Source organism: Neofelis nebulosa, chromosome 5 (genome assembly GCF_028018385.1).
Source record: "Neofelis nebulosa isolate mNeoNeb1 chromosome 5, mNeoNeb1.pri, whole genome shotgun sequence".
NCBI classification, from domain to species: domain Eukaryota; kingdom Metazoa; phylum Chordata; class Mammalia; order Carnivora; family Felidae; genus Neofelis; species Neofelis nebulosa.
In genome coordinates, this window is record NC_080786.1 from 110,060,248 (window position 1) to 110,087,307 (window position 27,060).

Here is a 27,060-nt window from a genome sequence, read left to right on the forward strand (position 1 = left end):
TGAGCCCCACGTTGGGTGTACAGATCCCTTAAACATTTTTAAAAATCTAAAAATACCGGGATAGAAGGAACATACTTAAAGATCATAAAAGCCATTTATGAAAAGCCCACAGCTAACATCATCCTCAATGGGGAAAAACTGAGAGCTTTTTCCCTGAGATCAGGAACACGACAGGGATGCCCACTCTCACCGCTGTTGTTTAATATAGTGCTGGAAGTTCTAGCATCAGCAATCAGACAACAAAAGGAAATCAAAGGCATCCAAATTGGCAAAGATGAAGTCAAGCTTTCGCTTTTTGCAGATGACATGATATTATACATGGAAAATCCGATAGACTCCACCAAAAGTCTGCTAGAACTGATACATGAATTCAGCAAAGTTGCAGGATACAAAATCAATGTACAGAAATCAGTTGCATTCTTATACACTAACAATGAAGCCACAGAAAGACAAATAAAGAAACTAATCCCATTCACAATTGCACCAAGAAGCATAAAATACCTAGGAATAAATCTAACCAAAGATGTAAAAGATCTGTATGCTGAAAACTATAGAAAGCTTATGCAGGTAATTGAAGAAGATATAAAGAAATGGAAAGACATTCCCTGCTCATGGATTGGAAGAATAAATATTGTCAAAATGTCAATACTACCCAAAGCTATCTACACATTCAATGCAATCCCAATCAAAATTGCACCAGCATTCTTCTTGAAACTAGAACAAGCCATCCTAAAATTCATATGGAACCACAAAAGGCCCCGAATAGCCAAAGTAATTTTGAAGAAGAAGACCAAAGCAGGAGGCATCACAATCCCAGACTTTAGCCTCTACTACAAAGCTGTAATCATCAAGACAGCATGGTATTGGCATAAAAACAGACACATAGACCAATGGAATCGAATAGAAACCCCAGAACTAGACCCACAAACGTATGGCCAACTCATTTTTGACAAAGCAGGAAAGAACATCCAATGGAAAAAAGACAGTCTCTTTAACAAATGGTGCTGGGAGAACTGGACAGCAACATGCAGAAGGTTGAAACTAGACCACTTTCTCACACCATTCACAAAAATAAACTCAAAATGGATAAAGGACCTGAATGTGAGACAGGAAACCATCAAAACCTTAGAGGAGAGGGGTGCCTGGGTGGCGCAGTCGGTTAAGCGTCCGACTTCAGCCAGGTCACGATCTCGCGGTCCGTGAGTTCGAGCCCCGCGTCAGGCTCCGGGCCGATGGCTCGGAGCCTGGAGCCTGTTTCCGATTCTGTGTCTCCCTCTCTCTCTGCCCCTCCCCCGTTCATGCTCTGTCTCTCTCTGTCCCAAAAATAAATAAAAAATGTTGAAAAAAAAAAAAAAACCTTAGAGGAGAAAGCAGGAAAAGACCTCTCTGACCTCAGCCGTAGCAATCTCTTACTCGGCACATCCCCAAAGGCAAGGGAATTAAAAGCAAAAGTGAATTACTGGGACCTTATGAAAATAAAAAGCTTCTGCACAGCAAAGGAAACAACCAACAAAACTAAAAGGCAACCAACGGAATGGGAAAAGATATTTGCAAATGACACATCGGACAAAGGGCTAGTATCCAAAATCTATAAAGAGCTCATCAAACTCCACACCCGAAAAACAAATAACCCAGTGAAGAAATGGGCGGAAAACATGAATAGACACTTCTCTAAAGAAGACATCCGGATGGCCAACAGGCACATGAAAAGATGTTCAACGTCGCTCCTCATCAGGGAAATACAAATCAAAACCACACTCAGATACCACCTCACGCCAGTCAGAGTGGCCAAAATGAAGAAATCAGGAGACTATAGATGCTGGAGAGGATGTGGAGAAATGGGAACCCTCTTGCACTGTTGGTGGGAATGCAAATTGGTGCAGCCGCTCTGGAAAGCAGTGTGGAGGTTCCTCAGAAAGTTAAAAATAGACCTACCCTATGACCCAGCAATAGCACTGCTAGGAATTTATCCAAGGGATACAGGAGTACTGATGCATAGGGGCACTTGTACCCCAATGTTTATAGCAGCACTCTCAACAATAGCCAAATTATGGAAAGAGCCTAAATGTCCATCAACTGATGAATGGATAAAGAAATTGTGGTTTATATACACAATGGAATACTACGTGGCAATGAGAAAAAATGAAATATGGCCTTTTGTAGCAACGTGGATGGAACTGGAGAGTGTGATGCTAAGTGAAATAAGCCATACAGAGAAAGACAGATACCATATGGTTTCACTCTTATGTGGATCCTGAGAAACGTAACAGAAACCCATGGGGGAGGGGAAGGGAAAAAAAAAAAAAAAGAGGTTAGAGTGGGAGAGAGCCAAAGCATAAGAGACTGTTAAAAACTGAGAACAAACTGAGGGTTGATGGGGGGTGGGAGGGAGGGCAGGGTGGGTGATGGGTATTGAGGAGGGCACCTTTTGGGATGAGCACTGGGTGTTGTATGGAAACCAATTTGACAGTAAATTTCATATATTAAAAAAAAAAAAAAAAAAAAAAAAAATCTAAAAATACTTTAAAATAAATAAATAAAAATAAAAACTATTCACAAAATATAAATATTTATTTATTTTCCTATTCGCTACTTCTCCCAAATAGAGCCAACTTCAGAAAGTTATATGAAGCAAATAACCAAAACAAGAAAGTCTTCTAAATGGGATGATGTCACCTAATTGAGATAAAAACAGTGGAAAAAGACCTTAAAATTATCCCCTGGAACAAGAAACACATACCTCTGGAAGAAAGCGGTCTCTGCAGCAGTTAGGAGGCCCTTCAGGTATCCACCTTTGAAATGGTTAATTCTGCTACTGCAAGGGAGCTTCTTTGGTTTGAAGCAGAACCAGGGTTCTCCAGTGTAGACATCTGTAAAGTTACACAGGGGAAGACTCCCAGGAAGACACACATTGCACTCAGTGGTTTCAGAAATTCTTCCTGAACGGAAGAGACTCTTGAAATAGACTCTGTGTGGTTTCTCTTCCTGCAGGCGCTGAAGAACTCTGATCCCCTCAGTGGGGTGGACCAGAGATATGGACACTTTAACTTTGCCTGGCCAGAGCAGAGTAAAGAAGACCTTGTAAAACCCATTCTGGTAGTCTACCACTCTGCCCACAGCCCCTGCCTGCAGCTTAGGGGAGTGGATCCTGGCCTGCAGGTAGTCTCCACCATACTTCTTGGGCTTTCTTTGAAAATCCTGCACATGAACCAGCACTTCTAGCTGGCTTCCCACCTTGAAGAAGGCTGCGGAGTTCAAGATAACAAAGTAGCTGGAAGAAGGGTCAGTGCTCTTTACAAAGGGGACTGGACCCACATCAGGCACCTGCCACTGTAAGGCAGCCAGCAGGGAGTCCTCCTCTGTGCGCTCCCGGCTGGACAGAGTCTGATGCTCATAGCCACAGTAAGGATTCCGGCTAATTCTTGTCATCTGGGAGGAAACAAACTGTCCACTGCTGTCGATGAATGTGGCTGAAACAGTCTCATGGTCCAAGTACTGAAGACAGAAACATAAAAACAGAAACCACAGCTATAATAAATTTCCTTATATCAGCCAAATATATCTCTGCTTAGGTTTAATTTTAATAAAACTACTTGGTATGACATTGTCTCAAAACCCAGAGCTTACTAGTTTAACAAGCCTATCTTATTATAACACAGTGACATCAGGATGAGGAATAAAGTCATAAAGAGATTTCCACACTGTGGATCTCACCTCTGGGAGCTCAATCAAGTTCCTGTAATAAATATCAGACTTCCAGCAAAACAAGAAGAAAAGGAAATCATTTTGAAATATAATAGAGCATTCTGTTCTTCTTAACAACGCCTGCCCCCAAGAGAAACTATCTTACCAGAGCCTAATCTATTGGGGTTTTATCAGAACTTAACCAAACTGGGGTAGGGAACATACCCAGCTCCAGCCCATTCTAACCATCTATCCAACTTAAAGAGTGTTGGGGGAGGACTGAGAAGCACTTTTGAAGTTCACAGCCCAATAGCAAAGGCTCCCTAAAGGACTGAGAGTCACTCACAGGACTATAAATCGCTTCACCTCCCTCACAACTCACCACTAAAAACTTATTTATCAGAGTTTCCTTTACCTAGCTTTCATGTCCAGCTTTCAACAAAAAATTGTAAGACATACTAAAAGACAAAACACATAGTTTGAAAACACAAATAAGGCATCAGAACCAGACTCAGCTATGGCAGAGTTGTTGGAATAACCAGACCATTAATTTAAAACAAGTATGATTATTTGACAATAAATTATATACAAAAATATTTAAATAAAAAAATAAAACAAGTATAATTAATATCTATAAGGCCTCTAAGGGAAAAAGCAGACAACATGAAAGAACAGACAGCCACTGTAAAGACAGAGATAGAAACTTCCAGAAAGAATCAAAAAGAAATGGCAGACAGGGGCGCCTGGGTGGCGCAGTCGGTTAAGCGGCCGACTTCAGCCAGGTCACGATCTCACGTCTGTGAGTTCGAGCCCCGCGTCGGGCTCTGTGCTGACAGCTCGGAGCCTGGAGCCTGTTTCCAATTCTGTGTCTCCCTCTCTCTCTGCCCCTCCCCCGTTCATGCTCTGTGTCTCTCTGTCCCAAAAATAAATAAAAAACATTGAAAAAAAAAAAAAAAAAAAAAAAAAAGAAATGGCAGACAGCTGAGAGGATTTTTAGGGAGAGAAAATACTCTGTATAACGCTATAATGATGGACAGTTATCATTACACATTTGTCTAAACCTGTAGAATATACAACACCAACAGAGAATCCTAAGGTAAACTATGGACCTTGGGTGATGATATGTCAAGGTAGGTTTATCCTTGGTTAAAAAATGTACCATTCTGGGGCACCTGGGGGGCCCAGTCAGTTAAGCACCTGACTCTTAATTTTGACTCAGGTGATGATCTCCCGGTTGGTAAGATCCAGCCCCTCACTGACAGCGTGTGGAACATGCTTGGCTTCCTCCCTCTCCTCTCTCTCTCTCTCTCTCTCTCTCTCTGCCCCTACCCACGCTCATGCTTTCTCTCTACATAAATAAATAAACAAACAAACAAACAAACTTAAAAAACAAAATGTTTACTGTTCTGGTGAGTGACATAATAATGGGAGAGGCTAAGCATATAAAGGGGTGAAGAGTATGTGGGAAATCTGTCATCTTCCTACAATGTAAGCCCTGACAATCATTTCTTTCTATTTTGTAATGCAAGTGCCTGACTTCAATTCCACTTCAAAGACAGCTATCTCAGAAAAACACATTGGCAGTCAAATGACTAGATAAAGAGCCAGGCTACCACCTCCCACACAAGTCTCTTGTGCTTTAGAGATCTTGGTTGATTTAGATAACTGACCATTCCCTGTGCTTTAAATTCCCACTCTTATGTTTTAAATTCACCAATAAAGAATGAACCTATGAAACCCCAGGCCCCTACCCATGGACCCCAAAAACAGCAGAACCCCAAGCCCACACTCTTTTCTTTCTCTACCCATGACCTCACTGTGTGACCCCAGGTGTGTTGTATACCCTCCAGGACCCATGAATAATAAAACCTGTTGTTTTTCAAAGTGTCCTGCTGGCAGTCACAATAAGAACCATGAGGACCAGTCCAGAACAATGGTAATCAAGAGGCTGAAACTAGCACAAAAACATTTCTGGTCAATTTTGCTTTAAACCTGCCAGAGACTCATTTTAGACCTAAAGACACCTGCAGATTAAAAGTAAGGGGGTGGAGAAACACCTATCATGCAAATGGGTGTCAAAAGAATAGAAAATCCAGTCCTAGTAGCAATACTTACATTGGACAAACCAGACTTTTTTGTTCTTGTATTGTTTTTATATTGCTTTGGTACAGGGTAGTGTTCCCTCTATTCCATTATTCACAAGATTTTGATAAAGATTTCCATTAATTATTATTTTTTTTAATGATTGGTAGATTTCACCAATGAAACCAGGTGGTCTTGAGCTTTTCAGGGCTGGGAGATTTTTTTATTCCTAATTCAACCTCCATTTTTGTTATTGGTCTAAGATTTCCCACCTCTTGGATTCAAGATTCATGATTCAATCTTCATAACTTCCACATTTTTTAGGAATTATCTGGAGTTTTTTCTTCTAAGTTATCTGATTTTTTAGTTTATAATTGTTTATAGTAATCTGTTATCACACTATTGATTTCTGTGGTTATCTGTTGTATTGTTTTCTCTTCCATTTCTCATTTTGGTTTTTGAGTCCTCTTTTTTCTTAGCTAATGTAGTTAAGAAAATTGCCAACTTTGTTCATTTTTTGGAAAAATTGGTCATTACTTTCAATGTTATTATTTATTCTGGCCTCTTATTTATTCCTGATTTTTCTTTATTATTTCCTTCCTCTACTAAATTTCAGCTAAGTTTCTTTTTTCTAGTTCCTTGTGGTGTAATGTTGTTTATTTCAAATTTTTTTCCTAATATGAGCATTTATAGCATAAAATTCACTCATCTGCTTTTGCTGCATCCTACAGGTTTTGGAAGGCTGTGTTTTTTTTCCTTTTGTTTCGAGACATATTTTGATTTGCCATTTAATTTCTTGTTGGGCCAATTGCTTGTGCAGTAGTGTGTTAATATTTACATACTAAAATTTAGTATTTACGTGTAGATTTTGGGGGGTTGCTTAGGTGGCTCAGTCGATTAAGCATCTGACTTTGGCTCAGGTCATGATCTCGCAGTTTGTGGGTTCAAGCCCCACATCCAACTCTGCTGACAGCTCAGAGCCTGGAGCCTACTTCAGATTCTGTTTCTCCCTCCCTCTCTTCCCCTCCCCCACTCACATTCTTTCTCTCTGTCTCTCTCTCTCTCTCAAAAATAAACATTAAAAAAAAAGAAGAAATACATTGTAGATTTTTCAGCTTTGTTTCATTATTAATCTTTAGTTTGTACCACTGTGGTTGGAAAATATACTTGGTATGATTTTAGTCTTCTTAAAATTGTAATGTTTGTTATGTCTCTTTTTATGTTATTTAACCAGAGGATTCTTCTGTGTGTGTACATGAAGAAAATGTTATTCTATTCTTCTTGGATGGAATGTTTTATATATATCTTTTAGAGCCATGTATTCTAAAATATGCTTGAAGTAAAAATGTTCTTGTTGAAAAAAATAACTTTAAGAGGCTACTCATTTAAAATAAAGTATATCAGGGGCATCCGGGTGGCTCAGTCAGTTAAGTGTCCTATTCTTGATCTCATCTCAGGTCTTGATCTCAGGGTTGTAAGTTCAAGCCCTGCATTGGGCTCTGTGCTGAGCATGAAGCCTATTTGATAAATAAAATAAAATAAAATAAACAAAACAAGACAAGACAAAATAAAGCATATCAGAGGAGAGATGGGTGAGAGCGTGGGTGAAACAAGTGAAAGGGATTCAGATAACATTTATGATGATGAGCTCTGAGTAATGATGTATAGAATTGTTGAATCACTATGTTGTACACATAATATAACTAATACACTAATTAAAACTAGTATAACACTGTATGCTAGCTATACTGAATCAAAATTAAAAAATAATTTAAAAATTCTGCTTTAAACATAAAAGTTCTCTTAAAAAAGTCTTCAGGGGACACTTGGCTGGCTCAGTGTAGAGCATGTGACTTGTGATTTTGGGGTTGTGAGTTTAAGCCTCATGTTGGGCATACAGATTACTTAAAAATAAAAAATGTTTAAAAAAAAGTAGTCTTAAAAAAATAAAAATCAAAAAATTAGAAGAAATGCGAGAGATAAAAAGCAATGTAACAGAAATGAAGAATGCCTCTGAAAGTCTCATTTGCAGACAGACATAACTGAGCAAAGAATCCTTGAGCTTGAGGATATGTCCAAGGAAACTTGCAAAACTAAAAAGCAAAAAGAAAGCTAAAAAGAGAAAAAAGAATTTTAGAAAATGAGAACAGAATATTCAAGAACTGTGGGAATACTACAAAAGGTGTAACATACCCCCACAGAAATATTGAAAGGATCAGAAAGATAGAAAGTAACAGAAGAATATTAAAACACTAATGACTGAAAATATCCCCAAATTAATATCAGATACCAAACCATACAGTATTTCTATTTTTAATTTTTTGAGGAAACCTCCATAATTTTTTCCACAGTGGCTACAGCAATTTACATTCCCACCAACAGTGCACAAGGATTCCCTTTTCTCTATATATACCCTCACCAATATTTGCTATTTCCTGTCTTTTTGATCCTAGCCATTCTGACTGGTGTGAGGTGAGATCTTATTGCGGTTTTGATATGCATTTCCCTGATGAATAGTGATGTTAAGTATCTCTTGTTGGCCATCTGTATGTCTTCTTTGGAAAAATGTCTATTCATTTTTTAATTGGACTGTTTTTCTTTATTGAGTTAAGTTTTTTCTTATATATATTTTGGATATGAACCTGTTATCAGATATATATCATTTGCATCTCACATTCAGTAGACTGTCTTTCTGTTTTATTGATGGTTTCCTTTGTTGTGCATAACTTTTTATTTTAGTGTGTTCCCAAAAGTTTACTTTTGCTTTTGCTTCTCTTGCCTTAGGAGATAGATGCATAAATATGTTGCTAAGGTCAGTGTCCAACAGAGTGCTATGTTTTCTTTTAGGAATTTTATGCTTTCAGGTCTCACAGGTCTTTAATCCACTTTGAGTTCATTTTTGTGTATGGTTTAAGACAGTGGTCCAGTTTCACTCTTTTGCATACAGTAGCTGTCCAGTTTTCCCCACACCATTTATTGAAGAGACTGTCTTTTCTCCATTGCATATTCTTGCCTCATTTGTCATAGATAAACTGACCCTACAGTCATGGGTATATTTCTGAGCTCTCTACGCTCTTTCATTGATCTATGTGGGGGTTTTTTTGTTATAGTATTTGGTTCTTGTCTTCAGTTCCTGAAAACACTTCAGAGCCATAAAGGTGAAATGGGTATCTTATTCAAAACAAGCCCCTTTCCACCACAACTGGGTTGATATAAATGAGGTGACTTTTGGAAAGCACCTAAGGATGGGAGCTAGTTGCTGGGAGAACCAGCCATGATTAGAGGATTAGACCTTTCAGTCCCACCTCCTCACCTCTGGGAAGGGGAAAGTGGCTGGAAGTAGAATCAACTACCAATGGCTAACAACTTAATCAATCATAGCTGTGGAATGAAACCTCCATAAAAACTCAATAGGATGGGGTCTGGGGAGCTTCCAGGCTAGTGAACACATAGGAGACTCAGGGAGAGTAGAGCACACAGATAGCGTGGAAGTTCCACACCCTTGCCACATACCTTGCCCTATGCTCTCTTCCATCTGGTTGTTCCTGAGTTATATACTTTTATAACAAACCAATAATCCAGTAAGTAAAATATTTCTCTGAGTTCTGTTGAACCACTCTAGCAAATTAAACACAAGGTGTGGGTCAATGGAACCAGTTGGTAAGAAGCACAGGTAACAACCCAAACTTACAAATGCCATCTAAGAAGAGATAGGAGGGGGTCTCTGGGGAGAGAGACAGTCTTGTAGAACTGAGCCCTTAACATATGGGATCTAATGCAATTTTCAGGTAGACAGAGTCAGAATAGAGTTGAATTGTAGAACATCTTACTGATGTCCAAGAATTGCCTTCTGGTGTGGAAATTGTATACAGAACCTTTCTAGTACCTAACCAAGGAAACTGCATCTAACATTATACACTGAGTTAAATTGCAAGGGGAAAAAAAAAACAATAACAACAGCAAAGCAAAACCAAAACTTATTCTCCGCAATAGCTAGTATTACCTGTCACAAACCACTTAAACAAACTCCTCAAGCTCCCCACCTATGCCAAAACACTTCAAAATCTTATACATGGCAGGGGCACCTGGGTGATTCAGTCAGTTAAATGTTCTACTCTTGACTTTGGTTCAGGTCATGATCTCACAATTCATGGGATCAAGCCCCATATCAGGCTCTAGGGTTCTCTCTCTCTGTATCTCTCTCTCCCTTCCTGCTTGTGCTCTCTCTCTCTCTCAAAATAAACAATAAAAATAACTTATACATGGTAAAAAATAATCCCATACAAGGTAAAAATAACCCCAAAATATATAAGGGATTTTTAATCCTTTAGAGTTCTCAGACTCTGTATTTTTTTCCCTTTCATTTTACACTTACATACAGACATTTTCAGTTGAAAAGATTTCATTAGGAGCCTTTATTTTAAAGGAGAACATGGTAGGGGGGCACCTGGGTGGCTCAGTCAGTTGAGCATCCAACTTCAGCTCAGGGCATGATCTGGTGGTTCGTGAGTTCGAGCCCATGTGTTTGAGCCCTGTGTCAGGCTCTGTGCTGCAGCTCAGAGCCTGGAGCCTGCTTTGGATCCTGTGTGTCCCTCTCTCTGCCCCTCCCCTGCTCCCACTCTGTCTCTCTCTCAAAATTAAACATTTTAAAAAATAGAAAGAAAGAAAGAAAGAAAGAAAGAAAGAAAGAAAGAAAGAAAGAAAGAAGAACATGGTGTTATTTGTTAATTTTAAAAAGTAATGGAGGAAAACAAAAATGACTTTGAAATTTTTCCCTTAGCAGAGTTGACATCAGCATGGTAACAGCCTGATACATTACTTCTTTTTGTCCCCCTTTCAACAGTGAATTAGGCATTCATCCACAAACAAAAATGCCTTTATGGGAGTTGTGGGAAACAGCACCATATGCCAGGAATCCAGAAGTCTCGCCCATATGTGCATCTGGTAATAGGCAGACAGACCTCAGCACAGGCTGCCAGTGAACTTACACCAACCCCGCTCGGCCACAGTTGGGAGGAAAACCTCAAGAGTACTGACCTGGGCAGATCCCAGTGAATGAGGAAGAATCTGTGGAAATCCAGCATTCCCTAGAGGAGATGCAAGTATGCCACTGGTGATGTAGCGGAGGGGTTAACAGGAACTCTGCCAGTGCTTCCCCTCCCCCAACACAACACAGTGCAGAGGCTGAACTATCTTCCAAAAGGGAAAAGGAGAGTGGTGAGTTAATGCTCAGCCACCCTTGCTGAATGGGATGCTGCGAAAAAAAAAAAAAAAAAAAAAACATTTCTCTCTAGCAGCACCCAGAGTACTGAGGCTAGTAGGAGGGAGGAGATCAGGAAAAAGGCAAATAAGAATATCAAAGGGCATTGAAAGGATGCAAGTCCTGCTAACTGCTGAGGACTTTAGCAGAAAGTTTGTCCACAAGCCTATGGGAGAATCTCACCTGACAATCTCCCCACCAAACCCATGAGGCACCCCCAACACCCTGAGTGCTAAACTCACACCTCCCCCCAACCCTGCCATCAGCTCTTCGCATACCCTTCCACGTGAAGTGGAAAGCGTAAGTCTGATAAATGAGTGTTATCAGAAAAATAAACTAGTATCTCTGGGCAAAGAAGAAACCAGAAACCTGAGTTACAGTGCCACCTTCTGGAAAACAAAAGAAATTAAGAGCAGCTAGCCTGCTGGGTTGTAAGAATCAGAAGAGAGAAAAGCTTAAGAATTATGCCATATGAAGAAGGAAAAATGTGGGGAAGGTGTATCCATATAAGAGTGGAGAAAACCCCAGATATCATAGGACCAACAAACAATTTACCCCATCTGAAGGCAGATAGTATAAATTTGAGGAAGTGTCTGCTACTTTAAATGTAAAAGCAGCAATGCAAATCTACAGGAACATGAAAAATCAAGGAAATACATTATAACCAAAAGATAACAATAATCTTCCAATAACCTAGCTCAAAGGCACAGAATTTAACACCATCTGATAAAGAATTCAAAATAGTTGTTTAAGGAAACTCAACAAACTGTAAGAAAACCCAGATAATTCAACAAAATAAGAAATCTACAGATAGAAATCATAAAAAAGAAGCAAACAAAAATTCAATGAATGCAATGAAAAATTCAACAGAGAGCATCTACAGTAGAGCATCTCAAATGGAAAACAGAATAAGCAAACTGGAAAATTAAACTTTAAAATAACCCAATCAGAAATGAACGAAGAAAAAAGAATGAAAAAGAACACAGACAGCTTACATGATCTATAGGACGATATTAAATGTACAAATATTAGAATAATTGGGATTTGAGAAAGAACAGAGAGTGAAAAGGGGTCAGAAAGTTTACTTAAAAAGATAATAGCTGCCAATTTTCCAAACCTGTGGATATAATTATATGACCAAGTTCACAAAGCTAATAGATCACCCTAATATCTCAGTGCAAAAAGACCTTCTCCATGACACAATATAATAAAACTGTCAAAAAACAGAGAATCCTGAAAGCACTCTGAAGAAAAGACTATAATCTGCAAAGGAACACCCATTTGGCTATCAGCAGATTTCTCAGCAGAAACCCTACAGGCCAGGAAAGAGTGGAATGACATATTCAAAGTGTTGAAAGAAAATAACTGCCAGCCAAAAATACTGTATCAGGGAAAGTTAGCTTTCAGATATGAAGAAGAAATAAAGACTTTCCCAGACAAACAAAAGCTGAGGGAGTTCATCACCACTACATCAGCCTTGCAAGAAATGCTAAAAAGAGTTTTTCAAGCTGAAATGAAAAGATACTAATTGGTAACATGAGAACATATGAAAGTATACAACATAAGAGTAAAAATAAATATACAGTCAAAATTAGAAAACTCTAATTCTACAATAGAATAGTGTGTTAGCCACTTAATTACAGCATTAAAGTTAAATGGAAAAAGCATTAAAAGTAACTATAGCTACTCTAACTTAATGAACACACAATATAAAAAAGGTAAATTGTGACATCAAAAATATAAAGGGAGAGAGTAAAAGGGTGGAGCTTTGTACACTATGAAGTTAAGTTGCTGTAAGCTTAAAATGGACTGCTTTATCTAAGAGATATTTTATGTAAGTTCCATGGTACTCACAAAGCAACACCATAGAGAAGATTCACAAGAGAAAGAAAGGAAAAACAGAGCATACCACCATAGAAAAACACCAATTTACAAAAGAAGGCAGAAACATAGGAAAAAAGAAACTATGAAAACACAAAACATTCAGAAAGCACTTAATAAGATGGCATGGTAAGCCTTTACATATCAATAAATGCTCTAAATATAAGTAGATTAACTTCACCAGGCAACAGGCAAATAGTAGCTGAATATATTTAAAAAAAAAAAAACAAAAAAGACCCAACTATAGGCAGCCTACAAGATACTCCAGATTTAAAGACACACATAGGCTGAAAGCAAACGGATGAAAAAAGATAGTCCATGTAAGTAGAAACTAAAAGAAAGAGGGAGTGGCTACACTTAATCAGACAAAATAGACTTTAAGCCAAAAACAGTAACAAGAGACAAAAAAGGTCATTATATAATGATAAAGAGGTGAATTCATCAAGAAGATATAACAATCATAAACATACACCAATTCAACATCAGAACGCCTAAATATATTAATCAAATTCTAACAGAACTACAGGGAGAAAGAGAAAACAATAAAATAATAGTAGGGGACTTCAATATTCCACTCTCAGCAATGGACAGATCATCCAGACAGAAAATCAACAAGGAAACATTGGACTTGAACCATACATACATTAGATTAAATGGACCTAACAGACATTTATAAAGCAATCCCTATCAAAATTCCAATGGCATTTTTAATAAAAAGTAGAAAAAACAGAGTTTGTATAGAACCATAAAAGACCCCAAAGAGAGCAATCCTAAGAAACAAGAACAAAGCTGAAGGTATCACACTTCCTGATTTCAAACTACACTACAGAGTTATAGTAATCAAAACAGGGGCACCTGGGTGGCTCAGCTGGTTAAGCGACTGACTCCTAATTTCAGCTTAGGTCATGATCTCATGGTTCATGGGATAGAGCCCCACACTGGGCTCCACGGTGAACATAAAGACTGCTTGGGATTCTCTCTCCCCTCTCTCTCTGCCCCTCTCCCAGCTTGTGCACTCTCTCTCTCTCTCTCAAAATAAATGAACAAGCATTTAAAAAAACAGTACGTTACTGGCATAAATACAGAATAGAATCAAGTGTCCAGAAATAAACTCTCACATATATGATCAACTAAATTTTTAAAAGTAATCTCTATGCCCAATGTAGGGCTCAAACTCATGACCCAAGATCAAGAGTCACATGCTCTACTGACAAAGCCAGCCAAGCAACCCTAGGATCAACTAATACTTGACAAGAGAGCCCAAATACTTAACGGGGAAAACAGTCTCTTCAACAAATGGTGTTGGAAAAACTATAATCACATGCAGACAAATGAAACTAGATCTGTATCTTACACCAATCAAAATGGATTAAAGACTATGTTATACAATATGATATTATGAAATCCTATGGTGATAATCATATTGCAATATATAAGTGTATCAAATCTACACACTGTATACCTTAAACTTACAGGTTATATGTCAACTATATCTCAATAAAAAGAAAGAAAAATTTTTCCCTTTCCTACTGATTACCTATTAGGAAATATTCCAGCCTCCCTCTCTTTTCAAGTTGTTGTAAGGATATAACAAACCATTAACGCATGCTCGCAACACCCCCTCTTCTCCTTCCTACCCTTTTCCTCTCTTCCTTTCTACTCTTACTCTTGTTCCTTGGGTAGCCACCCCAGCTATTCAAGAGCAGCCAATGTCAGGATACAAAATCAATAGACAGAAATCCATTGCATTTCTATACACTAACAATGAAGCAGCAGAAAGAGAAATTAGGAAAACAATCCCATTTATAATTGCACCAAAAACAATAAAAATATTTAGAAATAAACTTAGCCAGGGAGGTGAAAGACGTACTCGGAAAACTATAAAACACTGATGAAAGAAACCGAAGACCACACAAACACATGGAAAGATACTCCATGCTCATGGATTGGGAGAACAAATATTGTTAAAAGGTTCATACTACCCAAAGCAGTCTATGGATTTAATGCAATCCCTATCAAATACCAACAATATTTTCACAGAACTAGAAGAAATAATCCTAAAATTTGTACGGAACCACAAAAGACGCTGAATAGCCAATGCAATCTTGAAAAAAAAAGAACAAAACTGGAGATAGCACAATCCCAAATTTCAAGATAGACTGCAAACAAAGTAATCAAAACAGTATGGTACTAGCACAAAAATAGACACATAGATCAACAGAACAGAACGGAGAGCCCAGAGATAAACCCACGATTACTTGGTCAATTAATCTATGACAAAGATGGCAAGAATATGCAATGGGAAAAAGTCTCTTCAACAAATGATGCTGGGAAAACTGGACAGCTACATGCAAAAGAATGAAACTTCTTACACCATACACAAAAATAAACTCAAAATGGATGAAAGACCTAAATGTAAGACAGGAAGCCATCAAAATTCTAAAAGAGAGCATGGGCAGTAATTCCTCTTAAATTGGCCATAGCAACATTCTTCTAGATACATCTCCCAAGGTAAGGTAAACAAAAGCACATGTAAACAACTGGGAATATATCAAAATAAAAAGCTTCTGCACAGCAAAGGAAACAATCAATAAAACAAAAGGACAACCTACAGAATGGGAGGAGATATTTGCAAATGACAAATCTAATAAAGGGTTACTACCAAAAATATATAAAGAATTTATACAACTGAACACACAAAAAAACAAATAATCCAACTTAAAAGTAGACAGAAGACATGAACAGACATTTTTCCAAAGAAGGCATACAATCGTCAACAGACACATGAAAAAGATCCTCAACATCACTATCAGGGAAATGCAAATCAAAACCATGATGAGATATGCCCTCATACCTGTCAGAATGGCTAAAATCAATAACAGAAGAGATAACAAGCGTTGGCAAGGATGTGGACAAAAAGGAACCCTTGTGCACTGTTGGTAGGAATGCAAACTGGTGCAGCCACTGTGGAAAACAGTAAGGAGGTTTCCTCAAAAAGTTAAAAATGGAATTACCATATGATCCAGTAATTGCACTATTGGGTATTCACCTAAAGAAAATGAAAACACTAATGTGAGAAAATTTATGCACCACTATTATGTTTACTATAGCATTATTTACAATAGCCAACATATAGAAGCAACCCAAGTGTCCAAATAAAGAAAAATGAAGAAAGAAGAGATGGTGTATATGCATGTGTGTGTGTGTGTGTGTGTGTGTGTGTGTGTGTGTGATGGAATATTACTCAGCCATAGGAAGAATGAAATCTTGCCATTTGCAATAACATAGATGGATCCAGAAGGTATAATGCTAAGTGAAAGTCAGTCAGAGAAAGACAAAAACCCTATGAATTCACTCATATGTGAAATTTAAGAAACAAAACAAAGAAAGAAAAAAAAAACAAGCAAAATAACAGACACTTAAATATAGAGGACAAACTGGTGGTTACCAGAAGAGAGCTGGGGGGGGGGGGGGGGGGGCGATGAATGAAATAAGTGAAGGGGATTAAGAGAACACTTACTGGGATGAGTACTGAATAATATACAGAATTGATGAATCACTATATTCTTCACTTGATACTAATATAACAATATATGTTAATTATACTGGATTTTTTTTTTAAAGACCAGCTGATTGACCCAAGCAGCCTAATCCAAGAATCACCAGATACTTGGGGCTGAGCCATGTGAATTTTTTTTTAAGTAAGCTTCACACCCAGCACAGAGCCCAACACAGGGCTGCAACTCATGACTCTGAGATCAAGATCTGAGCTGAGATCAAGAGTCAGATGCCTAACTGAATGAGCCACCCAGGCACCCCAAATAGTCCTTAATATTAAAGCCAGCCAGAATCAGGTTTCTTGCAGCCAAAAGTCCTAATAAACTGGCATTGTTTTTATAATCAGAAAAAACTATACATATGTATATATATCAATGAATAAGAGGAAAAAACAAATAAATAAATGCAGGCCATGATCAATGAGAGCTTATCAGAGAAATAATAATGATTCCCTCTACAATCTTTAGCTGGATATTGCTATATACACCTTATGTGATATTTTTACTTAAAATTGAGTGTGTACTTTTTAGAAAATGCTGAGATACTCTAATTGCATGAAAAGTATAGTCAGGACCAAGATGCATAGGATGGAAAGGGGATTAAGGGAGGGCAGGTTGCCAAGCTTCAGTGGCTTTCCCACTCCTCACCCCACCCCAAGCTTCTTTGTCAATTCTCATCACAGTAATAAATTGAACAGTTTACAAGCCATGACAATATTTTCGTCTAGGACAAGATGACTCTTTAGACAGGGAAAATGTTTTACTGAACTCCAACAAAAGACCTATTTGCTATTTTCAATGTAAGAATTGTCTTAATCATTGATTACTGCTATCTCCCCTCCCTTAGGGCTGAGTTTGTGTTTGTGTGGATAATTAGAGCTGTTAGTTACCATTCAGTCCAGAAGTTTTCAAGAACTAAAGCTGGACTATTATGGGAATTTTCTCACATTCCTTCCTGACTGTCATATTAATGATGTGGGACTCTGGCCTGCCCTCTCAAGTCTTTGTCCCTTCTCCTGTCTCCTCACTGAACCTAGACCCATACAAGTTTTTCTCTATTTGTACACCCAGGCTGTTGAATGTGGTAAAACACACACACACACACACACACACACACACACACACTCACAAAACCAGTGAAGGCGAGTGCCATGCATACCTCTGGTCTTGAAAAGTTACTGCCCCTGTCCATCTCCCAACCCTGTTCTCCAAGGCCCTACACACAAACCTGTTGGGCAGCACTCTCCTTCTTCCACCCTCCACCTCCTCTACGGGCAAGAACTGCTTCAATGTCTTACCCTCCAGCAGTGAATGTATCTACATTGCCAATCACCATGATATTTTTCCTTCTTAGCTCAGACAGAGAAAGGAGCACGGCCCTCCCTACATACTTAATACTTAAAGAACAACAAGAACAAGAGAGGCACAATATACCGTGTCTCTCATCCTACAAAGTTATATGCTCCACTTGTATTCTAGATCCCATTATCTCCTCTCCTTGGCCCATTAATCCTTCTCCCCACACCCCCCCAGTTTTACTTTTTTAATAAATGTTTATTTATTTTTGAGAGTGTGAGCCAGAGAGGGATGGGGGGGAGGGGGGGAGGGGCGGTAGGGACACAGGATCCAAAGCAGACTCCTCACAGACAACAGAGTGTCTGAAGTGGGGCTTGAACTCACAAACCGTGAGATCATGACCCAAGCCAAAGTCAGACACTTAACTGAGCCACCTAGGCGCCCCTCCCCTCCAGCTTCTTAATTATCACTTTCCCCTCAAATTCAAATTCCTCAGACTTCAACTTCCAGCCAAGATAAAAAAAACAGTAAGATTTACCCTTCCACCTGAAATAACTTTTTTTAAAAAAGTCCAAAATATAGGAAACACTGGTTTTCCAGACACTGGACATCAGACAACAAATGACAAAGATTCCTGAAAGGAAATACAGGGGGTGATCCTTTGCTTGCACCCTTGAAAGCATTTCCAGGCTGCAGCATGGAGAGCAGAACCCAAGTGGGGCCTGGCCAACTGCTCAAGTTGAAGAGATGTGGCCGAGTCTTGAAAGACCAAGGTGAATACACAGGACAGAGTGATAGGAGGAGAGGTACAGAGAGAGAGAGAGAGAGATCTCAGGAGATCTACAGAGGGTCCCACTTGCGTACTTGACAGAGTACTGGAGGGCACAAGTGCATGATGAAACTCCTGGAGGCGGAATAAAAAAACCACTTGAAAGCATGAAAGACAACAGTAATGTGAGCTCCCACAGGGCCCGAATGTTTGGGGACACATTCAATCTATAGCAAAACCCAATAAGCAGAGAAACACCATAATTACGCTGGACCTGAGAAGTACCACAAGCCAACAAGACAGGCAGCAGCATCTTATACAGAATCACTCCATAAACTTTGGTGTCCTATGAATCTGTGCAGTGAGTGGCAGAGTGGCGGAGGGGGATACTGCTAAGTTCCTTCGCAGTGCCAGGCAGTTGAGCGGGTTCAGGAAGACACAGTCTCTGCCCTTCTGTGATAGTCTTCAGAACAGACTCATCAACTCCCTCCTCTGAGATACTTCAGCTCTTTGCTGGGAGTCCGATAAAAGGTCCCCTCCTTGAGTAAGCTTTCCTTCATCTCTCTACACTGCTACAGAGTAGCCTGCTTTCCTTTCTTTATAGTACTGTTCACAATTTCAAACTATCATTTATTATTACTGTATGATTATGACTACTCATTATTTTCTCCTGTGCACACTGAGAATATGAGCTCCATAAGTGAAGAAACCATGTCTCTCATCTTCATCACTGTACCTTTTGTGACAACACAGGATATAACCACTGAAGGGACCCAAACCCTTACTGAGAAAATGAAAACAAGAGCTATGGCCTGGGTAAGTTTTCTGATGACCAACATTTCCCAGGCTACTTAGCCCCAAACCCTTAATTTGGTTCCCTTAGTCATGACGGAGTATACGACGTACTCACCTCCACCTGAGTAACATTGATGATCAACACCACCACCATCAGCACTGCAAGCAGGCAGCAGAAAAGCCGTAGTTTGAAGAAATTGATCCACATTGTCTGGCTGTGTCTTGATCACCCATGGCTGACGCCAGGCTACCTCCACTCCTCAAAACTCCATTTCCTTGTTCTTCTGAGCTGCAGATAAGCTTTTAGTTTAATTTGCTTATTTTCTGCTAGTATCACGAAGAGTTCTTTGTACAGAGGAGAGGCTTGGGTTGATTTAAGAAGCACATTTTTCTTCAAGGGACTCCTTCAAAGAGGGGAGATGAGAACACAAATTACCAACTGCAACGGTCTTGGGTGGGGTAAGAGGAAGGACATGACATTTCTTCTTCCTTAACCTACTCAAAGGCCCAGAGTCATGAGGAGAAAGCAAAGAGCCAGAGCACAGTGAGATCTGTTCCATATCCAGACAACTTGCTCAAACCCAACCCCAGGCTTCCATATAAATACAGTGATAGTTGTCCTGCAACCTATTTAGGTTTTAACTTTTTAAAGAGGCAAAGAAGAATGTCTTCAAACTCTCAGAGGTAGAAAATTAAAGTAACTGTTCAACTTCTAGAGGTCTAAGTAAATAAAATCCCTTCCCTTTTCTTATAGTTAAAGTCCTATAATATTCTTAAAGTAATTGTGTTTGAAGAGCATTAGGAGGAAACCTTGTGATTTTAGGGGGAGATCTGGGATACTGTGCAAACCATCCTGACCTCTAGAAAACAGTGCTGTCCCTCTGCATGGCAGGGGACAGGAAACACACTTTGGATTTCCAGCTCTCTCAGCGCAGATGTAGAACTGGTCCTCCCTCAGCTGAGTAACGGCACAGGAAGGAAGACACTTGCCCTGAAGATGCAGGAGAGAAAAACTAAGCCCGAGAATTAAGAGGACACCCAAATCCATCATCATAAATGCTAGAGGTGGAGGACGTCAGAGCCTGCTGCTCCTAATTGTTCTCCCACACAAGGAATTCAAAATGCTCCCCTCCCCCAGTTGTTATTTGATATAGGTAAGCAGAAAAAGTACTCATATTTTATTCCTAGCGAGACTTTCCAAGGAGGACCAGAAGGCAGGGTGGAGAAGGCAAGGTGAAAGGGTGCATAACTGGGTGGGAGGATCTGGGAACACTTCGCTGCACCAGCACTCCCTGCAGCTCTGTATGGGGTCTGGCATGCCCCGGCACCCCCTCACTCTACCACTCCACCTATCCAATGCATTCCCATGCGCAGGGACCACAACAACTCTTCCTCACCTGCGCTTCATAATGGAGACAGGGCTAAGCTATTCTAGCATGCTCTCCATCCTCTGAACTCCCACAGCACTCTCTTCTCATTTCACTTCTCAGTGATTTCACTTCTCTGTATTTGTAGTTCTTGTCCCCATGACAAGACTATACCAATTATGATTACATTAAAAAACAAAACAAGGGGCGCCTGGGTGGCTCAGTCAGTTGAGCATCCGACTTCAGCTCAGGTCACGATCTCACGGTTCGTGAGTTCGAGCCCCGCGTCAGGCTCTGGGCTGATGGCTCAGAGCCTGGAGCCTGCTTCCGATTCTGTGTCTCCCTCTCTCCCTGCCCCTCCCCCATTCATGCTCTGTCTCTCTCTGTCTCAAAAATAAATAAACATTAAAAAAAAATTAAAACAAACAAACAAACAAACAAAAAACAGGGGCCCCTGAGTGTCTCAGTCAGTTGAGCGTCTGACTTCGGCTCAGGTCATGATCTCACGGTCTGTGAGTTCGAGCCCCGCTTGGGGCTCTGTGCTGACAGCTCAGAGCCTGGGGCCTGCTTCGGATTCCGTGTCTCCCTCTCTCTCTGCCCCTCCCTGGCTCGGCACTTTGTCTCTCTATCAAAAATAAACAAACATTAAAGAAAAAATTTTTAAACACAAACCAGAAACCATGTATCAGAGAAAAAGCTGCTTCGTAATAACAATGTATCGTACTTCCTTGATTCCCTCACAGGATGTCTTCCCTTACCTGATATATGTTGATTCAACCATCCATGCCACAAATAATTATGGAAGCCTGTTCTGTACCACACACTGTACTAGACGCCGGAAATTCTCAGGGAAAAGCTAACACTCATATTAGGGAAGAGGTGGTTCCCCTCCTAAATTGAGTTAGAACAGATCCAGCACTCCTGACCACCTCTACAGGGATACCACACACCGAACCACGTGATAAGCTCTCACCACCACCCCTCTCCAACACCAAGGCACCCACTCACCTCAAAGTGCCTCTAAATTCTGGGAAGGAATAGCAGTGAAATAGAAATAACTGTCAACAGGGCACACTGCTCCTCTATAGAAACCCTTCTCGAGGAGTTGGCCATAAAAATCATAGGTTTCTCTTATGTCCAGAGAGGGAAAAGGCCAAAGATGACACTCCACAGAAATTCAGCAGCACATAGGAAGCATAGTGTGTGCACTGTGGAAACGCCAGCAGTTTAGACAATGTGTTATTCAGAGCCAGTTAGCAGCAGCACAGCAGCAGCCAGTGGTGGAGAAGGACGGCAAGGGCAGCAGACCCCAGAGCTACAGGGACTACAGGGACACAGGTAGAAATGCAAATATGCAAGAAGCCCCTCACAGCCAGGGACTTAAACTGAAAGTCATTCCTGGAAGGTCATGCCAAGAAAAGACCTGACTTCCCGCCATGAGCAAGTACAGCACTGAGATGTGAGAGACTCATCTGTACGTCTAAATAAGTGTGGTCTGAGGAGCACTGAGACCTCTCTTTAGAAAGACACATAATATTAGGGGCGTCTGGGTGGCTCGGTCGGTTAAGCATCTGACTTGATATTGGATCAGGTCATCATCTCAGGGTCGTGAGACTGAGTCCTGTGTTGGACTTTGTGCTGACAGTGAGGACTCTGCTTGGGATTCTCTCTCCTCTCTTTCTGCTCCTCCCTCGCTCATGCTCCCTCTCTCTCAAAATAAATAAATAAACATTTTAAAAAGACATATATTAAAATGTTGATAGGTGTCACCTCTCAGCAGTTTCTGTTTTTCTCCTTCATCTTTATCTCAATGTCTTAATTTTTTGCCAGGAAATAAAAATCACAAATATAAAGAAAAAAAGCGGGTTTCTAAAAGTAATAAAGATAAGCCATAAGGAGAAACAGAATATTAAAGCAAATATAGGAAAACAACGCAAGCTAAAATGAAAAATTTCAGGGGTGCCTGGGTGGCTCAGTTTGGTAAGCTTCTGACTTTGGCTCAGGTCATGATCTCACAGTTCTTGAGTTCAAGCCCTGCATCAGACTCTGCACACACAAGCTCAGAGCCTGGAGCCTGCTTCAGATTGTGTCTCCCTCTCTCTCTCTGCCCCTCCCTGGTTTGTGCGCGCTCACTCTCTCTCAAAAATAAATAAACATTTAAAATATAATAAATAAATAAACAAACAAAATGAAAAATTTCAAAGTGAAAGAAGAAATGTTTAACAGTTCTCTGCTATTTTCCTACCAATATAAAACCTAGGCATTAGAACAAGAAAGCTGTTTGCCAAGACAGCAGAACAATATCATTTGGTATCTCAAATTGCCTGAGAACTGAATAAAAACAAAAGTGCTAGATGGGAATGACTCTAAGAAAAAGTTTCCTATATCAACCGAAAATAAACTATATTACTGAATGTAATTTACCTTTTTCTTTTTTGAAATTTCCAATTCCCAAGAAGAGATGCTTAATACAACTAAGAAATTAGAGTTTACATCTAACTTTTCTTCCAGTGTGAAGTCCTGCATTCAAGCAATCATGACAATAGCCCTTATTCTCTTCTTGCCACATTCAAAGCATAGGTTGATGTTTTTTCATTTTTATACCATTCTTCCTGCTCCAGCAGAGATAAGCACATGATATATAGGTTAAAGATACTGAACGTAAAGGAAAACGTATTTGAAATCAAGAGTACAATTTTCTACTGAGATACACATAGATTTCAGTACAACATAGTAGGAGAAACATTTCCTTTACTACTAATAAAAAACCATAACTGGATGTTTACATATATGAACTTAAACACGGCAAATCACTCCCAGAGCTGAGCTGAAGGTCAAAACTTTATAAATAGCAATATAACTGAAAAAGAAAAGATAAAAGCTTCATATGTTATTTTTCTTAAAGACTAGAATAACCATGTACTTCAACAATCCATCCTACCTACAGAAAACAAGCAGTGTCCAGACAGACCTAACAGTTATGATTACTTCATGAGGAATTTAAACTTGAGTGGTCTTGTTTTCAAATCCTTCTGATCTGTCAGTCCACCCCTTACTCATGCTTCATATTCATGTTCAAAGGACAAGCAGAAAGTAAAATTTGTGGTCTGTTGAGTCTTTCTCCAAAGTTGATTGAGACTACTTGCCAGCCAATCTAACTTCTTTATGGTCCATCCCAACAACCTTAGACTGTCATTACCTACTGGACCTCCCACCCTCTTTCATAAGAGAAATACAAAGTGATTGCTTACATCACTTGGAATTACAGTTGTCAGTAACATCAATGAGATAGTTGAGCTAGTACTTTTAAGAGAAAATCAGGCAGTAAACCCATCCTCTGGGGAACTAAAGTTCTTAGACAACCATTTCACAAAGACAATGTATTAGAGGATAACCACACATCCAATTTCTGGCACACGCCCCATCCTAAATACTCTGAACTGCTATCCACGTTTATATAATTGTGCTTTTCAGACCAAGTGTCTAGAATTTCAATTTAGAAAACACAGACCCCTACATGAGACAAATGACAGATTTATAAGGAATATTCCCAAACTTAAACACTTATATATCAAACTTTCCAAATTGCAGCTATATAACTCATAAATATACACAACAAACTGGTGGTTGCCAGAGGGAAATGGGGGGATGGGAAAAATAGGTGAGGAGGATGAGAAGGTACAAACTTCCAGTTACCAAATAAATAAGTTATGGGGATGCAAATATAGCACAGGGAATATAGTGAATAATTTTGTAATAGCTTTGTATGGTGACAGATGGTAACTACGTTGATCATGCTGATCATTTCATAATGTACATAAGTGTCAAATCACTGTGACATACACCTGAAACTAATATAATATTGTATATCAACTATACTTCAAAAAATAAATAACAAAGAGCAGCTATATTTCATAGGGGACTGAGTAAGACCCTGAAACTTAACGGGCCAGGATCTAGAGAAAGAACTGGAGACCTATCCAAGACCGTGAAAATGATGGATCACCAAACAAGGTCAACCCCTGGACAAAGATGAAGCACAGCAGAAGTCTGCAGGACTTGGTTCCTCTGATTCTAGTTCTCTTTCATGTACCCTCATCTCACACACCCAAAGTGCTGACTCACCTAGGCCTTCCTTGCCCTTCCACCAAAGCAGCACCTCATGCTTTCATGGAGGGGAGGGGTTGAGAAGTAAACAAACCAGTTAGATAAGTCACAGAGTATTAAGTGCTATAAGTAAATATAAAGCACATTAATAGGCTGTGTTCTTTAACCTTGCATGCCCATGAATATCATCGTGTAAGCTTTTAACAACGCCGACGACTAGACTAGACTCAGAATCAGACTACACTGAATAGGAATCTGTGGGAGCAAGTCCCAAGAAACAGCTTTTTAAAAGAGGTCTCCAAATATTATAATATTTAATCATAATATATAGCCAAATAGGGGAACCACTAGTATGCGGTGGCCAGGGGTGTTACTCCTATCATTCAGTCAGGGATGGCCTTTCCAAAATTGTAACCTACACTGTCCCCTCAGGACAATCCGAATCCAGGGCAATAGGGACAGCCAACCTCACTTCAGTTTCCTTTCCTTCGTTTCCTTTCTCAGTAACAAATAACAGCACTGTATCAGGCCAGAGATTGTCAAGGAGAGAAGAGAACTAAGCACAGTCAAAGAAAAGCAGAACCCAAACACCATGGAGGAATAATAGTGTGTTGCTGTCTCCACTGCATGGAATCAGACAATTAATGATCGGGGTCTGGGAGTCCCACCAGCTTCAAGCACACCCTGATGTTCCAAATGATAACCACAGTGAGGAGGGGGAAGGCCCACTGAGCAGTGTGATTCTTCATCTTTAGGAAATATGGCAACAATCCTCCTTTAAACAATGAAAAGAAAGGAAAATTTACAGACAATTACACACAAAATTCATATAAATCCTGACTGAGAATGCCCCTGACCACCACCCTGGTGGCCTCTGATCAAACGGATCCAGGCCAGGGTTTCCACATCACACCTTGCAAAGTCACACTCTTCTCTCCCCATACTATCTGAATCTGATGTCCCAAAGCGTCAGCTGAGTAATGCCAGAAGAGTCCAAAGTGTGAGAACATCGCCAGGCAAGTGGCAGCTGGGGCCCACAGCAGCAACGAGACCGGAGATTGGGGAATAAGGAGAGAGGCGTCGCAAAATGGACCGCACTGGGTTAGGGAGGGGTCTTTGGCAGCTGCACCTCCCGGCGTTGCATCAAGTGCAGAAAACTGAGGACAGAGAAGCTCGCGCCAGCCCCGCCCCTCCCTACCGGGACCTGCAGCGACTCGGGCAACTCAGGTCCGAGGCTGCCGGGGTTGCAGCTCTGCCCCCTCCAAGGGCCAGAGTCCCCCCTTTCTGACTCCAGTGCCCCCAGTCGCGATCCCCTTGTCTGAGCTCCTCTGCACCAGGCCAGGGACTCAGGGGCTGTCGCGCGCGGAGTAAGGGGCTTCGCAAACGAGAGGCGCACGCGAGGAGCCAGGCAATGGGTCGCTTGAGCGGCAAGGACCCAGCCGGCGACCGCGTACAACCCGCAGTCCCGCACTCACCTCCAGGCCCAGCTGCTTTCCTTGCGCTCTCCCGCCGCCTGGCATCGGGACGCCCCGATCTGTAGCCGCTGCGCCAGACAGCCCGGCCCCTGCTTCCTGGCCCCGCTACGTCACCTCACGCCCTACTCCCGGCTACGATTGGTCGAATTCCGGGAGGGGCGGGCCCAGGACGCTGACTGACAGCCGCGGGTGCCGAGCGTGAACCTCTGAGCCGCGAGGCGAGGAAGCGTTGGAATCCCGGCTCCTGCGTGCAGAGGGGGGTCGCCTCGCTGCACCGCTGTGACCTGAACTCTCGGGACCGGCTCCTCTCGCCTTCGAACACCAAGGTTTCCTACGGGTAATCGGTTTCAAGCCTTTTTTTCTTGTCAGCGAAAGTGACCAAACCGGAGAAGCCCCTACTTGGGCCATCTTTCCTGTCGGTGGCGAAATTTATTGTTTCCTCAACCAGAAGACACTCTTGGCCAAGCACCAGCACCGAGACGGCAAGTCGTTGAGTCTTTACCTGCTTAGTCGACTTAGTCGACTTAGTCTATTTGCCCTTAAAACAGCCCCGTCCCTTTTACTCTCCCTTTATATGGCATAGGACTTCTGGACAAAAATGCCTGCATACGTTCCCCACCCCCCCGCCCAGTTCTGGGTTATCCTATTTTGGACATTCTTCTAAGCGGGAAAACGTGCACAGCTATGCGACATTCAGGAACTGAGAGGAGTCCTTGGAAGACAGACAGAAGCCCTGCTCAGAAAGCTGGAAGGGATTGCGGCCTGCTCTGTGTTCTTCAGTGCACAG

At 40.7% G+C, this 27,060-nt stretch overlaps 1 protein-coding gene across 3 annotated transcripts in view; it reads right to left on the minus strand.

Moving 5' to 3' along the window:
- The window catches only part of NXPE3 (neurexophilin and PC-esterase domain family member 3), a 47,651-nt gene extending 21,270 nt beyond the window's left edge, over positions 1–26,381 (minus strand). The window contains exons 1-3 of one of the 3 annotated variants that reach the window (XM_058731535.1): positions 26,274–26,381; positions 19,440–19,728; positions 2,741–3,495 (exon numbers count right to left, since the gene is read on the minus strand). In XM_058731535.1, the coding sequence (XP_058587518.1) occupies positions 2,741–3,495; positions 19,440–19,532 (848 nt within the window). In that variant the 5' untranslated portion in view covers positions 19,533–19,728; positions 26,274–26,381. Of the gene's footprint in view, positions 1–2,740; positions 3,496–19,439; positions 19,729–23,115; positions 25,592–26,273 lie in introns of those variants that run through there. The other 2 variants (XM_058731534.1, XM_058731536.1) reach the window with 2 other exon arrangements.
- Between the last annotated feature and the right edge of the window lie 679 nt (positions 26,382–27,060).